General features: G+C 41.7%; 1 protein-coding gene across 1 annotated transcript; it reads right to left on the bottom strand.

The window, feature by feature from the left end:
* Window positions 1-5,595: 5,595 nt before the first annotated feature.
* Window positions 5,596-6,492, bottom strand: LOC140461089 (G-protein coupled receptor 15-like). The gene has a single exon (XM_072555865.1). It carries the CDS (start codon window positions 6,490-6,492, stop codon window positions 5,596-5,598), a length of 897 nt encoding a protein of 298 aa, XP_072411966.1.
* Between the last annotated feature and the right edge of the window lie 10,995 nt (window positions 6,493-17,487).

The following is a 17,487-nucleotide window of genomic DNA, read 5'->3' as shown; positions in this document are numbered from 1 at the left end:
AATAGTTGCTCCTTGAACAAGCTCTACAACAATTGCACCCTTGCCTTGAAGCCTACTTTTCCAAGCCATGCATCCTAAGTCGTGCCTCACCGCATCATAATTTCGCTGCCACCAGCTATAAATCTTGCCCTGCAGTTCACACTTTTCCCTCTCCATCGCTAGAGTAAAAGTCACTGAATTGTGGTCACTGTCCCCAAAGTGCTCACCTACCTCCAATTCTAACACCTGGCCTGGTTCATTACTCAGAACCAAATCCAGTATGGCCTCACCTCTTGTTGGCCTGTCTACATATTGTGTCAGGAAACACTCCTGCACACATTGGACAAACACCGACCCATCTAATGAACTCGAGCTATAGCTTTCCCAGTCAATATCTGGAAAGTTAAAGTCCCCCATAACAACCACCCTATTACTTTCACTCTTCTACTGAATCATCCTCGCAATCCTTTCTTCTACGTCTCTCGGACTATTAGGAGGCCTGTAGAAAACTCCTAACAGGGTGACCTCACCTTTCCTGTTCCTAACCTCAGCCCAAACTACCTCAGATGGCGAGTCTTCATCCATCATCCTTTCCACCGCTGTAATACTATCTTTGACAAGCAATGTCACACCTCCCCCTCTTTTACCCCCACCTCTGACCCTACTAAAACATTTAAACCCTAGAACCTGCAACAACCAATCCTGTCCCTGTTCTACCCATGTCTCCGTAATTGACTTTCTCCAGGTCAATTTAATGTTCGCTCCCAATAGAAATAAAGGTTACATTTCAAACGACCACTCAAGAATGATTTTATTCCTATGCCAGTGTTTATCATTGTTAAACGGTTCTGACTGCGTTAGAATTGAGTTGGAACAGACTCACGTGTATAACCCTTTATGCTCCGTGTCTTCTTCTTTGAACTTTTTGTTTTCCTCTTCCATCAAACCATTCCTGCTACATTCCTGCTGATTCCTGCTACAATATTACTTTTTAGTGATTGTGGCATAAATGATCTTAGTACCGCTTATATGCACATTGTTGGGTTGATCAGAGGGCTCGAATCACTCTTATTTCAACAATACATCAAAGGAAGCAACCAATTGGTTATGACTCGTATGCCTGGGCTCTCTAATGGAGCTGTCAGTTATTTGCACAGTGCTCTTTCCTTCAGCACTAGTGAAAACGATAACGAGAGAGAAAAAAAAGACTAAAACTAGTAATGGAAAGGAAGAGAGCGAAAAATGAATGAACGAACGAATGAAGAAGAGAAGGAAAGTAGGAAGGAAGCGTGGAAGGACAGCCCAATTATGTACTTTTAAGTTCGTTGTGTAAATTCCAATCATATTCTCAGAACAATAACAGCAAATGTGCAAATTTGCAGTGACACGAAGGTTAGTGGAGTTGTGGATAGTGCTAAAGGATGTTGTAGATTACACAGGGATATAGATAAGCTGCAGAGCTGGGTTGAGAGGTGAGAAATGGAGTTCAATGCAGAAAAGTGTGAGGTGATGTAACTTTGAAGGAGCAACAGAAATAAAGAGTACTGGGATAATGGTAATGTTTTTGCTAGCGTAGGTGAGCACAAAGATCTCGGTGTCCATCTACATAGATCCCTGAAAGTTGCCATCCAGGTTAGACAATAGACAATAGGTACAGGAGTCGGCCATTCTGCCCCTTCTACCCTGCACCACCATTCAATATGATCATGGTTGATCATCCTTAATCAGTATCCTGTTCCTGCCTTATCTCCATGACCCTTGGTTCCACTATCCTTGAGAGCTTTATCCAACTATTTTTTAAAAAATGAATCCAGAGACTGGGCCTCCACTGCCCTCTGGGGCAGAGCATTCCACACAGCCACGACTCTCTGGGTGAAGAAGTTTCTCCTCACCTCTGTCCTAAATGGTCTACCCCGTAGTTTTAAGCTGTGTCCTCTGGTTTGGCACTCACCCATCAGCGGAAACATGTTTCCTGCCTTCAGAGTGTCCAATCCTTTAATAATCTTTCTGTCTCAATCAGATCCCCTCTCAGTCTTCTAAACTCAAGGGTATACAAGCCCAGTCGCTTCAGTCTTTCAGTGTAAGGTAGTCCCGCCATTCCAGGAATTGACCTCGTGAACCCTCGCTGCAATCCCTCAATAGCCGGAGTGTCTTTCCTCAAATTTGGAGACTAGAACTGCACACAATACTCCAGGTGTGGTCTCACCAGGGCCCTGTGCAGCTGCAGAAGAGCCTCTTTGCTTCTATACTCAATCCCTCTTGTTATGAAGGCCAGCATGCTATTAGCCTTCTTCACTACCTGCTGTACCTGTATGCACACCTTCATTGACTGGTGCTCAAGAACACCCAGATCTCTCTGTACTGCCCCTTTACCTAAATTGATTCCATTTAGGTAGTAATCTGCCTTCCTGTTCTTGCCACCAAAGTGGATAACCATACATTTATCCATATTAAACTGCATCTACCATGCATCTGACCACTCAACTAACTTGTCCAGGTCACCCTGTAATCTCCTAACATCCTCCTCGTACCCTGCCACCCAGCTTAGTATCATCAGCAAATTTGCTAATGTTATTACTAATACCATCATCTATATCGTTAATATACATTGTAAAAAGCTGCAGTCCCAGCACTGATCCCTGTGGTACCTCACTGGTCACTGCCTGCCATTCCAAAATGGAGCCGTTTACCACTACTCTTTGTTTCCTGTCAGCCAACCAACTTTCAATCCAAGTTAGTACTTTGCCCCTAATACCATGCGCCCTAATTTTTCTCACTAGCCTCCTATGTGGGACTTTATCAAAAGCTTTCTGAAAGTCCAGGTACACTACATCTACTCGATCTCCCTCATCCATCTTCAGAGTTACATCCTCAATAAATTCCAGAAGATTACTCAAACATGATTTTCCCTTCATAAATCCATGCTGACTCTGACCTATCCTGTTACTACTATACAGATGTGTCGTAATTTCATCCTTTATAATAGTCTCCAGCATCTTTCCCACTACTGATGTCAGACTAACTGGTCTATAATTTCCTGCTTTCTCTCTACTACCTTTCTTTAAAAAGTGGTACAACATTTGCCACCCTCCAATCTGCAGGAACTGATTCCGAATCTATCGAACTCTGGAAAATAATCACCAATGCATCCACGATTTCTCAAGCCACCTCCGTCAGTAACCTGGGATGTAGACCATCAGGCCCCGGGCACTTATCAACCTTCAGACCTAACAGTCCTTCCAACAACAATTCCTGGCAAATATAAATTCCCTTAAGTTCAGGTCCTTCAGCCACTGTTTCCTCAGGGAGATTGCTTGTGCCTTCCCCAGTGAACACAGATCTGAAGTACCAATTCAATTCTTCTGCCATTTCTTTGTTCCCCGTAATATATTCCCCAGTTTCTGTCTTCAAGGGCCTAATTTTAGTCTTAACCCTTTTTTTGCCTTTCACACACCTAAAAAAGCTTTTTTCTGTCTTCCTTTATATTTTTGGCAAGTTTAACTTGCTACCTCATTTTTTCTCTGCGTATTTCCTTCTTAGTAATCCTCTGATGTTCCTTAAAAGCTTCCCAGTCCTCCGTTTTCCCACTTATTTTTGCTATGTTATACTTTTTCTCTTTTAACTTTTTTGTGTCTTAATTTCCCTCGTCACCCATGCCTCCTCCTAGGATCTTTCTTCCTTTTTGGAATGAACTGATCCTGCACCTTCTGCATTATACACAGAAATATCTGCCATTATTCCTCCACTGCCATCCCTGCGAAGGTATTGCACCATTGAACTTTGGCCAGCTCATCCCTCATAGCTCCATAGTTCCCTTTATTCATCAGAAATATTGTCACTTCCGATTATACCCTCTCCCTCTCAAATTGCAGATTGAAGCTTTTTATATTATGGTCACTACTTCCCAATGGCTCCTTCACTTCGAGATCCCTGATCAATTCTGGTTCGTTGCACAATACCAGATCCAGAATTGCCTTCTCCCTGGTCGGCTCTAGCACCAGCTGTTCTAAGAATCCATCTCGGAGGCACTCCACAAACTCTCTTTCTTGAGGTCCAATACCATCCTGATTCTCCCAGTCGAACTGCATGTTGAAATCCCCCATAACGATTGTAGTAGCATCTTTGCGACAAGCCAATTTCAGCTCCTGATTGAACTTACATGCGACGTCCAGACTACTGTTTGGGGGCCTGTAGATAATTCCCAAGTGGGTCTTTTTACCCTTAGAATTTCTCAGCTCTATCCATACTGACTCTACATCCCCTGATTCTAGGTCCCCCCGCGCAAGGGACTGAATATCATTCCTTACCAACATGACCACCCCACCTCCTCTGCCCGTCAGGCTGTCCTTACGACAGCACGTGTAGCTTGAACATTCATTTCCCACGCCCTGTCCACTTGAAGCCACGTCTCAGTTATCCCCACAATATCGTATCTGCCAATTTCCAAAAGAGCCTCAAGCTCATCCATCTTATTTCTACAGCTGCGTGCATTCAGATATAGTACTTTTAATTTGTTACTGCTCTCACCCTTCCCATCAACTCCTATTTCACTCAACCTTACAGCATGATCCCTTTTTGTGTTTTCTTCCTCATTGATACAGTTGTCTTTCTTGACTTCCCTTGTTCTAACTTTCCCTTCCATTTCCGTCTGAAACATCCAGTTTCATAGGGTTGTTAAGAAGGCGTATGGGATATTAGCTTCTATTGCTACAGGGATTGAATTTCCGAGTCATGAGGTCATGCTGCAGCGGTACGAAATTTTGGTGCTGCAGCACTTGGTATATTGCGTACAGTTCTGGTCAACAGTATGTTCAGTAGGATGTGGAAGCTTTGGAAAGATTTTAGAAGAGATTTACTAGGATGTTGCGTGGTGTGGAGGAAAGTCTTATGAGGAAAGGCTGGGAGCTTGTGGCTGTTTGCATTCGAGAGAGGAAGGTGAGAGGTGACTTAATTGAGACATAAAAGATAATCAGACGGTTTGATTGGGTAGTCAGTGATTGCCTGTTTCCCTCGATGGTGATGGCTAGCACGAGGGAACATAGCTTTAAATTGAGAGCTGATAGATATGGGACAGATGTTAGAGGTAGTTTCTTTACTCAGAGGGTAGAAGGGGCGTGGAATGCACTGCCTGCAACAGTAGTAGACTCTTCAAATTTAAGGACATTTAAATATCCATTGGATAAACATAGAGAAGAAAATGGAATCGTGTAGGATAGATGGGCTTCAGATTGGTTCCACAGGTCGGCACAACATTCAGGGCCGAATGGCCTGTTCTATTTTCGGTATTCGAGAGTAAGATTCAAAACAAAAGAGATTGAGAAGAGTAAGAAGCAAGCAGCCTCAGTTTTTGATTAGACGAGGGATAATAGTTGACAAGGGTTGTAGAGGGAAATCTTTTTTAATTTTGAAGTACATTGATGGAATATTGCACATGCTTTTTGATTCAATGTGCACAAGCTCTGAGTGCACATCTGGCCACAGGGAACAATTGGCCTTGGAGAATGACTCTTTCGGTTAGCCTGCAGACATGAAAACACTGATTTCTGATTCTGGGAGAGAATCTAACTGCACTCACTAAAGGGGAATACTGGCAAGATGTGATGCTGCTTTTCCTTTCTACTGTTTTGCGCTGACAGTGAACATTCGTAGGGGACACATCAAGATTTTCTTGAGTTCTTCCCGGAACATGCTCTGTGATACCACATAGATGACAACGTTGTTGCAGGAGCTGAGAAAGGTAAGCATGTTTGTTGTCTCTTGAAGAATGTACTTGGGATCATTGAAGTTCCGTTTGCCAACGTACTCTTCACCGGAAACCATTCTGTGGAGAAACCGTACGATGTAAGTGACCCACAAGAGGAGGAAGCTGAGAGAGATGGCAAAGAGGAGGACAATGGATTTCTTGCGGTTTGCCATCTCTGAGTCTTCATCATTTCTGGCTCTACAGAGTCTCTTGCGGGCTCTGCTGGCCGCTAAGATGTGTCTTACAGTCAGAGCATTGAGCAGCAGAATGAGGAGGAAGGGGAGAAAGGGGATTAAGACATGGTTTAAATATCGGTAGACCTGCCAAATGGGTGAATTGTGGAAGATAGTTTTGATATCACAGAACCAGGGCACTGTATCCAGTATGTACATGGGCTTGTAGATGAAGTACAAAGGGACGTTCTTGATACAGAACACGACACAAATCAGCCCTATGACTAGTGACGCAGTTTTCTCAGTGCAGTATCTGGTCTTCAGACTCTGGCAGCAGATGGCAACAAAACGGTCGAAGGTGAACGCTACTGTCAGCCAGACGGAACAATCCCGCGTGATGTAGACCAGCACAGCACTGAGGCTGCAGCCAGGGGTGGTGGACAAAACGCTGTAGCTAAAATAGATGCGGCCAATCCTGTTGAGGATACACCCGGTGATGATAACAAAGAAATCAGCAATCGCTATCGCCAGTAGGTAGTAGGTGATGCATCGGGAGAGACCACAGCGTCCTTGGTATAAGATAATAATCGCTAACATGTTTGCTATGGAAGATGAAGAGAGAGAGAGAGAGAGAGATGATACTAAACAATCTCCAAACACCAACTGCATATAGACTGGCACTGGAAGCGTCCACATGCATCGAACTTCCACGCTCAGAGACAGACCCAAATTCAGAGCATTTCAAAATCATTGGTAATTGCTCGATATCCATTGCTGGATGAAACATTTGGTAATGCAGGAGTCACTGTAATCTTCTCTGTTACAGGATCTACTCTCTGACCACTGAGACAACACCTAAAGCCAAGTATCCAATTGAATCTCAGTCTATATATATGGTGCCCATAGCTTTAAATATTCCATGCCCAATTCATCCAAAATCCTTCACTCGGTGACCTACATTGCCTTTCTATCTGACAAAGTCTGGTTTTAATTATCGTTACAACTGAGTTTCAAATTCTTCCACAGTTACGTCGATTCCTGTATACTTAGTCAAAGATTTAATATCACATTATCCCTCCAATGCTGTTGACTTGCACATCCCTGGGATTAAAGAATCTCATTAGAGTTGTAAACGTGTTTAACGTTGAGGCTCTAAGTGTTTAAATTCCGTTCTCCAATGACTGCCTCTCTCCTCCCTTCTGTAGGTCTTCCCCCTTAATGTAACCGTTTATCCAAGCTTTAAGTTGCCCCTTTCTAATCTTTCTTTGTGTGTTTCTCTATCACGTTTATTTATTGCACCACCTCTGATGCATCCCCATTTTATCTACTGCACTGATTAGAGAAACAACTGTAAATCGACCTTTCCAGTGAAAGCAAAACGTCATCAATCCATGTGATCTTGACCAGCAAAGTGCGTGTCCACAATGGATGCGAAAATGGAACTACTCAAAATAACAGTCAAATTTCAAAATACCAGGGCAAGTCAAAATGTCAAATAATTTAAAGTCTTTCAACAGCAAATATTTCTTGCAACCTTTTTCACTAATTCTTAACATGACATTAATAACGTCAAATATTCACGACATTTAATACTACCATTGCAAATCACATTAGGTACGTTGGAGTGTATCTTAATGCATTATAAGAAAATATTAATAAAAATAATAGTCACAGAAACAACAAATTTTTACCACATCCGTCAGGAATCTAACAAATAATGACTTTATAAAATTGTTCCACAATATAATGAATAATATTTTATGCTCCACAGTGCACTCATTTAACAGAATACTACGTAATATATTGTGATTTTATATGGGGACGTGGTTGAATTCCATTATACCAACAAAACATTGGATATTGCTGATATTCAGCCACATCCTGAAGGCAAAGTGCAAATGTTTATGAAGAATAAAAACATAACTGAGATGGAATAGATTACTTACCGGGTGCACCGATGAGAGCAAGAAGTGGATAGAAAATTGCAAAGAACAGCCCATTTGCTGGCCCATGCATCTTTGTTTTCAGTGATTGAAAGGTTACCGTCGTTCCACACTTCAGCTCTGAGACAGGTTCGAGGTATTCCTCATTTATTCTAACTAAGAGTCTCCGGAGGGGCAATTAAAATAGAATATGCACTTCAAGTGCAGTTCTGTCAAGAAAAGCAAAATCTCTTATCTTCCATGTATAACATTGCTCGGGCGGATCTTTGTAAAATGCAAAACATATACATGGACAATCTCTTGCCTGCAAAGTCTGCATTTCACCCTCACCATATGTGGAGTGCTTGAACTGATCCGGTGTGAAGATCCCGTCTTGAACCTAAAACCACCACTCATTATTTATGTATCTTCTAAGTGTCTCGAGATTATCTCATCTATTTATTATCACACATTTAAGTTTTAGTGCTTTTTGATTTTAACAGAATGAGTTAATGTATTCACAGCGAAGTATTAGAAAATCTGGTTTAAACTAGGAGGGAAGGCATCTGAGGAGGACACAACAGTGAGCCATGTAGAACATGCAGAACATTCATTTGTTCTGCTAAATCACAAAATCGAGAAGGGCCACTAACTATTGGAGGTTCTTCCAGAATTTCAGACGCATTGATTGTTGTTAATGGCCTGGTGTAATATAAACAGGGACAACATCAGGTAACGTGGTAACTGATACATGACTTTAAGTTATTGTATCAGGCTCTTGTAGTGAACTGGTGGTGTTCTGACCACAAGAGTCGTTGTGCTGAAAATATATTCAGCTCCAAAAGCAAACACACTACTAAGGGGCACTTGTACAATGGAACTTGGAATTATATGTTATCCAGTATGATAATAACTAAGTCAAGGTTGAATATAATGGGAGAAAAAAAAACGACCGATACGATATAGCAAGACAGAGTCTTGTGCAATATAAACTAACACAAAAATGCATTTAGGAATAGACATGTAGTCTAATAACAATACAGAAATGACACAAAGCAGTGACGATTGAGGCAAGGCCTCCAGCAATGTATGTTTAAATCTTTATCAATGAATGTTTCAGTCACTCTCTGTTTATTTACAAATGGATATTGAATAATTAACCAGTCTCTACTGAAAAGTCCTGACTTGAACAATCTGTCCTTGAATGTTGAGAACCGATATTTTTCAGCGTTTTCATATGAACCTGCAAGGCAACCTGGATAAAGTTTATGCTGGTAATAATTCTGGCACATTCACAGCGCAAGTAGTGGTGCAATGTATAGTGTGACTGAGCATGGATCTGTCAACAGTGTGTTCAACTCCTACTCGGCTTGGGTGCACTTTATTTCCAACCGTTGCCCTGTCACTTCACCCACTGAGCGAAGTGACCTGACCATAGCTAGATATGGAGTCATAAATATCTACGGCGCAGAAAGCAACTTTCAATCCAGAAGGTCTGCACTACACAAAAATAAGGGCCTAATTATGCTACTCCCATTCTCCAGCACTTAGCCCATATGAGTCTCGTATGAGTTAATATGGATTGAAATACTTCTTAAAAGTTATCAGGGTTTGTCTTTGCAAGCCTTACATGCAGAGAGGTCCAGAACACTAAGACAGTTACAGTCCTAGACGTCTGAGCATTTTAGACGAGTGAGCACTTAGGAACAATATTCAGCGGAATAACAAAACTCTGGATACCGTCATCGATTCCAGAAAAGAAAATCATCGTGACCCTCCGGGAAAAAAAAAATCCGAGACTGTAGGGCCACGAGGGAAAGTGGATCGAGAAAACTGAAGAGTCCCATACTTTCTGGTCTACATGACAGTCAAAGCTGCCGGGTATAGACGAAGAAGACATTATGATTGCATCGTTTTGAGTCAGTGAGCTTTGGGATCGCAGCTAAACACACTGAACAATTGTACCACAGAGACTGACAGGAAAGCAAGCATGGAAAAAAAAAACCTATTATAGCAATTCAAGATTTAGATTGCTGTTCTCTGCATCACAATTGTCCGCTCTCATTTCTAGTTTGTCATCCTTACTCAGGTTAGTTATGCATCTCTAGAATAAGATCATAAAATCTAGGAGCAGAAGAGAATTGAGTGTGATCTGATGATCCTCAACTTAATTTTTCTGCCTTCTCCGGTAACCCTTGATTTCTTTGTTGATTAAAAATCTGTCTACCACAATTTTGAAAATGTTTAAACAAACCAGGCTAGCCAGCCCAATGCTATGAAGAATTCCATAGGTTCATTAATTTCTAAGAGAAGAAATGTCTCCTCAGCTTTGACTTAATTGTGCAATCCTTATTCCCAGATTACGCACATTGGTCCAACATTGTGTCTGAAGGGGGAGAAATCTTTCTGCCTCAACCATGTCAAGTTCACGAAGAATCTTGTATGTTTCAATAAGAAGTGAATTTTCTGTTACTCTGCGGCCCAGCGGTCTAAGATGTTGGATAATGATGCTCCCTCCAATTTGCTTCTGGCCTCATCTGATGTGAAACCCCCTCACTGATTCTGACATAGCTGCTCGGGTTTTGCTAATTTCTCCTTAAGAGACATGCTGCTAATTTACAATTTTGTGCAAGAACAATAAATCCTCATTTCCTGACAGGGAAATGAACGTGAATGTGATAACCGTGAAATAACCAGGGAAGATATTGCCTTCCCATACATCTTTTCTAAATGACAGTATTTTTGACTTTTGTTTTCATTATAGAGCACATCCATGAGTGATAAGCATTTGATGTTTCAGCAAAATGATCATTCCATAGAATCTTTACAGTCTCAGGAAGAAACATCTTCGCCCATCATGCCAATACCTGTCACCTGTTCTGATCCAGTTTGCTAGCATTTGATCAACAGCCTCTCTGTCACGGCAGTTCTAGTGCACGTCCAATTGATATTCTCCCTCTGATGTTTTAATTATACACTAGACACCAAATGAGACTGAAGTTTGAGATGTTAAAGCTGTGTTCACACGCCCTTGGGTAACTGAACCTCACTTTCAACCAAAGAGGAAAACATGCAGACTCATCTAGAAGAGTTATAGAGGGCTCACGCGATTAAAGCTGAAAAAAAAACACAATGATTTGGCATATTTCTCTCCCATTTTAGACTTCAAAACCAGACCCTTGTAATTGTGATAAAAAAAAGGAACCATTCGGCCACTCCCCTGCAATTGTTATGACCCCATCCTTCTCCCCTCACTCTACACTTTATACTGCCTCGGTTAGTTCAAATCTGGAGCGTTGCTCACGGCTGTTGTTTCTTGTCTTAATGAAGTTCCTGGAAAGACAAACAGGAATGTACAATACCAAACTCAAACAGGCCAGACTCAACGTGCAACAGATGCGGTATCATAATAATATTGTTTCACAAGAAATTTGAAATGCTTATTTTCCTATCGAAAGCAGTTGGAACTCAGGGAATGCCCCAGTAAAATTCAACTAACCGAGTGGTTTACAAGATCTGGTGCCTACCCATTGAGCTATGAAATCTGAGAAGTGTACACGTTTCGAATATGGTCAAATGTATAGTCGAGGATAACATAATTAGGTGCAAATATTGCATACTCTCGGACATGTTCGAGAAAACGGTAGCATGCAAGATAAACTGCAATATAATAGATGACTTAATATTACGTGTAATTAAAACCGAAGTGACAAAAGTGGTACAAGTGAAATAGGAGCCAAACCGGTGATATTCAGAAGGACTGGCGAATGCAATTATGAATCAGAGAGGTTGCAGCAGGAACAGAATCAGAGACCTGATTAATTGCGACTCAACCTCATATCATCCAGTATATTAGAATCTGAAGCATAAACGTAACGTTTTCCTGGCTCAGTCCGTTGTCCATCACTGTGAGCCTGAGAACTCAGTAACTCACTAGGGATTCAGTCATCTTCAGTCCTAAGAAAGTGATGAATTTATTCTGAACAAGGCCCCACGACCAAAAACATTAAGTCTTTGTTTTCTCTACACATGCTGCCAAACTTGTCAGCTCCTCTAGCAATTTCTAAGCTTGCTTTGAATGAATTTACTGCCTGGAAATCGACAGACAAACAGGATCAAGCAAGTCTGATTTATAATCAGACCTTCTCACGTGCTTTCACAGAATAATTGTCTCTCGGGTGATGTCATGGGAACACAAGCCTTTTCCTTCTGTCTGTAGACAGCGGCAGACCTACAGAATGTCGATGACTCAATTCAGTAAGGAAATGAAGCGACAGAGGGTTATTTGAAATTCAGATTCAAACCACTTTCGGGAATTGAAAAAAAAATATGGAATGACTTTAGTCCATGATTAGCCATCAGAAATTTGCCAAACAGAACACCGACTGCGAACAGCAGCAGTGTCCTGTCCGTTCTTAAAAAGGAAGGTAGATATTTGAAGACAGTGCTTCCACTCCCGACACTCAATCATCTGCTGCCATATTTCAGGATATTCGCATTTCGTTGTACCCCGAGTGGGTCTGTGAGACCGGGAGGGATGAGTTGAATGTCATTGAAAGGAAATGCGCCCATCTGGATCATAGGCTCCGAGGACAGGTGGTTCAGTCTTACAAAAGAGAGGACGACATTTAAACGTGTATCTATATTTTTAAAGTTTTTTTTTTAATCACAGCATGTGGGCCAACATTTCTTGTGTATGACTAATTGCCACTGGTGCTGGTGAGCTGGGTCCTTAAACTATTGTTGTCATTGGAGTGTGGGAACACCGGGAGTGTTGCTTGAAAGGGAGTTACACGATTTTGACTCAGCGACACAGATAGAATTGCAATTCATTTCCAATTCAGAATGATGAGTGACTTGGAGGAGTAGTTACAAGTGATATTTATGACTCTGGACGTTCCATTGGATTTGGCTTATTGCTGGCTCAATAGCTCCTCATGTCAGTCAAACAGTCTGGACAATCCCCACAGAGAGTTCCATAGATACCTCCCATTATAACAATGAAATTTGTATTTACTGAATAAACAATTCCAGAAAATCGACTCTCCCTGCAATTGTAAACGAGTTCTTTTTTTTGTATGGATCTGTTGTCACTCTGCATCAGTGCAGGAATCCATTGCACAGAAGTGCGACGTTCTGATGAAGATGAGGCCCTTGTGGGTCGCTAACTCGATAATCATCGCAGTTTTATTAAATTTGACAGAGAATGGATCAGGGAAATCACAATTCCTATTTACCACCATTGCTGCATTCATATAACTACTGTGGATGCTGCTCTGTTTGCTAAGTGTACCAGTAAACGTTCAGAATCGAATGGTTGTCTTCACGTTGCAAGGTTTTTGACATTACTTCCCTTTTTAACTGCCATATCGGGAACAAGCTATTTCCTGCTGACACTGTGCTAATAAAGCAAAGAGAAATAGTAAAAATGATGATTATTGTCGACATTGTTTTATTAACAGCAACAGCTCTGTTACCAACATCTGGGCTGGGGGAAATAGAATTTTACTGGCAATGAAATACTTCCTGAGAAGTAGATGATGAGGAGGAGCAATACGAGCCAGTTTCTCACGGTGCTCTGTGGGCTTGTCATCCCCGTTGAAAACTGACCCAGCCAATGGCAAACAATTACGGCTGCAGCAATTTCTCAAGGGAGATGGCAGTAGGGGAGGCAGGGTGGGAGTGGGAGCAACAAACAAAAGTTGAGAGAGGGACTGCTGCAGACTCTGTTGAATGAACGTGCTGCTCCGTGTGAGAACTAGAAGTGCATGGCGGCACTCAGCCATACCAGGAACTGGCGGCTGTTGAGAAGTCTGTGACCACCCAGTCCACTGAGTAACAGAGTCAACGAGGAATAAACACATTGTGAGCGGAGGAGGGGGCGGGAGGGGGGCGGTGGTAAAAGATCAAGAATCGTGGAAACATGCAAAACAGATTGAGGCCATTCAAACATTGTATCTGCGCCTGCTCTTTGAAAAAGCAAGTTCAACAGTTAAGCGTGTTCCATTCTGTTACAAGTATATTTATTACACATATCTGAAAGTTGGCAATGAGTCGGCTTTCATTCTTTTCTAGCACGGGAAATTATAGTTTATAATAGAGTTCAACGCAAAACAAAGTATGTTTCGTTCTTTCTCTCAATTCTCTTATCTTGTTCCTTGGTGTATTGAAATGTCCAACAGTGAAAACAATTTAGCTAATTTGAGATCAAGTTATCTCTCAAGTCAACGAAAGGAAAACTAGCACTTTGATAAATTTAAGATCAAGCTCTCTCTCTCAATTCGAATAGAGAACACCGTGTCCCTCAGGCGAGTTGGCCATCTTAATGTCTGTCAGGCCAATTAGAGAATCAATTGTCTTTCACTCCATTTAGCCATAACGTTGCCTATCAAGTCAGTCCGCGTTTATTCAGCTTTGTTGCTGATAAGCAGAATGTGTCGTTAATAAACAGAGTTGGTTGACAGAAGTTACGTTAGACCAATCAGGAGCAATGATCTGAGCTCATTCTATTGCACGTTCCAGAGGAGGTGACATCAAATGAAACACAACTAATTCTTCCAGCTTTGTCTTGTTCAACGTTCTGTCTGTTTTGAGGTCGACACCGGCCCCTCGAATCCGTGATGTAGCGCAGCATTCCTGCTCTGGCGTATGTGACTCACATTATCGGTGAGAAGAATGGTGTTTTAAATGGGATAGACTTTGTTAGAGAATAAATTTGAAACAAGTACAAGGGACTCGCTTTAAACGTGTACCTGGCCTGAGTTAGAACACATTTGAATTTCAGTGAGCAATTCGGATCTCATCCTCGCAGAACGAGCAATGGAGACACAAAATAGAAATGAGAAATGATTCCAACGATCACACTCATACGGAAAATAACATTAATCATGAATCAATTATAGGTTCCTTTTTCGACTAGTTAGAAGACAGATGAGTTAACTGATTTTTGTCGTTAAAGTGATTAATGGACGCTTGAGACTTGGAGACGATGCTTCATCTATGGATGCTTCATTGATTTGAACCTAAAAAGGTCTAACGGGAAATGCAAGCGAAATTTCTTCAGCCAGAGTTTGGGGTGAGCGTGGCTTTCAGCGCCATGATGAGTAGTTAAGAAGAATAGTAAAGATGCTTTGAATTATAAACTAGATGGATACATGAGAGTGAATTAGTTGCAACGATTTGTTGGTAGAATGAGAGGGAACGTGATGATACCTGCTCCTCATTATTACACAAACAGACACGGACTTGATCGTCAAATGAGAATATCTTTGGGCTCTAGTTCCTACCGACATTTCTGGCAATGCTTACTGTGAACTTTCACCCTCTGTAGATCGTTTAATCGTTTCTTTAACCTTGTGCACCAGGTCTGAGCGATGGGGTTCCTGTCACTCAGCGGAATGCTTTTCTCACACAGGCAGAGGGAGAAGATATCACTTTAAACTGCAACTACACTGGCGATGCTTATTACTTTTTTCTGGTACCGTCAGTACCCAGGCAGACAGCCCGAGTTCGCACTCCAGAGGTACACGAGTGGCGCGAATGCAACTAATGCGGATTCCACTCAGACCAGGTTTTCTGAAGCCGTCCAGAAGGCAGAAAAGTCGTACCAGTTGACAATTTCGTAGCTACTGTCATCTCTCACCGCGATCTATTACTGTGCAATTAGGCTCACATTGATGGAAAAGATGAATGCTTCATCGAATAACTGCTGCCGATATCTGGGTCACAGCTGCTGTCTATTCAGGACTGTTTGTATCAGCGGGTCATACGCATTAGATAGTGCTTGGGCTTTGAGTGCGTAGCGGAGAAGCAACATGAAATATTTTGCATTGAACAGGTTGGTCATTGCACTGACTATGAGAGGGAACAGATGCTATTTATTTGGGGATCTCTGAAGACTTTCATTTTCATTGAGAATAGAATATTCTGCAGGCAACCATAGACGTGTATAATTTAAGGACCCAGTTCACCATCACTGGTGGCAATTACTTTAATCTCATCGAACACCGCTCAATGTTAAAGTCAGTCACACATAATAATAAATCAGGATCTAGATTTTGAAGAGCCCCAAAGAGAATGCCTTAAAGACAGTATTCAGGAATGCTGAACAAAGATGAATAGAACAATGTCCAAAAATGTCAATCATGCTATATACTGGGCTCCAGGTCGATGATCAGTGATTACATTTAAAATGTTTGCTTACAGATAATCATAATGAGAATATGTATTACTTCAATTTAGGATGTTTATTTATCCCGTTATGAGATGTGTGTGTGTTTGGGAAAGACAGCATTCATTGCCCTTCCTTGATTGCCCTTGAACTAAGTGCATGTCAAAAGCTTTTGAAAGCCAGCCAGTCAAGCGTTAAATGCCTTGGTTATGTCTGTAGTCACATGTTGGCCAGACCAGGTAACTGCGACATCATTCTTTCTCAAAAGGATGTCGAAGTTTTGTATTTTTTTTTGTATGCCAATCGATTACTCTTTCATGTTTATCCTTACAAGGAGTAGTTAATGACAGATTATTTCTTAAATGAATTTGCATTCCATTAGTCGACGTGTCTACAGATCATTAGCCTGAGCCACCGAATTACTAGGGCGGTGATATCACGATGACACCATCATCCGCCATTGCAATGTATATTATAACAGTTTTCCATTCGTTTTTCATTATTTATATTATGGATATTAAAATTATCAAATACGTTTTACCATTTTTTAAGTTCAAATGACACGACGTTCGTTTATTTTTCCTCATTTAAAGGTTTTATACTTGAGAGCATTCATGTGCAAAGCAAGAACAGTGGATTGGTCGGACATTATATTGTCAACTGTAGTGTCCCAGCTGCACCATTTGCCATTCTCCAAACGAGGACCATAATAATGTCGCTGATATTCGGAAATGCTATTTCTCCTGCTTGAACATCCATGCAGATAAAATTTAAATACTCTTACCTTTTATAAATTCATAAGTGTGTTGAACGATAAGAAGTAATATTTTTCATTGTTTGAAAACACGATCCCCGGCCGGAGGTACTACGGTCACTATTTCTTAGGCTGGCATGGTGGCTTAGTGGCTTAGTGGTTTGCAGTGCTGCCTCACTGCACCAGCGAACGAGGTTCGACTCCCGCCTTGGGCGAATGTCTGTGTGGAGTTTGCACGGTCTCCCCATATCTGCGTGGGTTATCTCGGAGTGCTCTGGTTTCCAAAGATGTGCATGTCAGGTGAATTGTCGATGCTAAACTGCCCATAGTGTGAGGCATATTACTCAGGGGTAAGTGTAGGCGAAATGGGTTTGGTGGGTAGTTCTTCGGAGAGTTGGTCTGGATTTGTTGGGCCAAATGGCCTGTTTCCACACTGGAGGGAATTTAATCTTTCTCAGCGCTGAGTGCAGATTAGAGTCACTGTCAAGTTTACAGCCTAAGTATCCCCGCCCAAAGCTCCTGCTTCTTGCTGCATCGCCTTGCCCATTCTCTCTGACCCGAATTGTGCTTTTGGAGATATTGCAGTCACTGTGACATTTTGTATTGTTGTCTGGATCAGCATGGCAGATGGGCAAGGAACTGCATTGCTGCTCTATTTAAGCAACTGTATCGGCAAACAAGATGGGGAACTGTCTCATACCGTTCCTTGTCATTGTATCTATTCTCAGTAAGTATCTCCTTCTCAG

Source organism: Chiloscyllium punctatum, chromosome 36 (assembly GCF_047496795.1).
Source record: "Chiloscyllium punctatum isolate Juve2018m chromosome 36, sChiPun1.3, whole genome shotgun sequence".
NCBI lineage: Eukaryota > Metazoa > Chordata > Chondrichthyes > Orectolobiformes > Hemiscylliidae > Chiloscyllium > Chiloscyllium punctatum.
The sequence above is the reverse complement of the archived record's forward strand: the minus strand, read 5'-3'. Positions and strand labels throughout refer to the sequence as shown.

Coding starts and splice junctions, on each gene's coding strand:
- LOC140461089 (XM_072555865.1), bottom strand. CDS start 6,492: ATGTTAGCGATTATTATCTTATACCAAGGACGCTGTGGTCTCTCCCGA.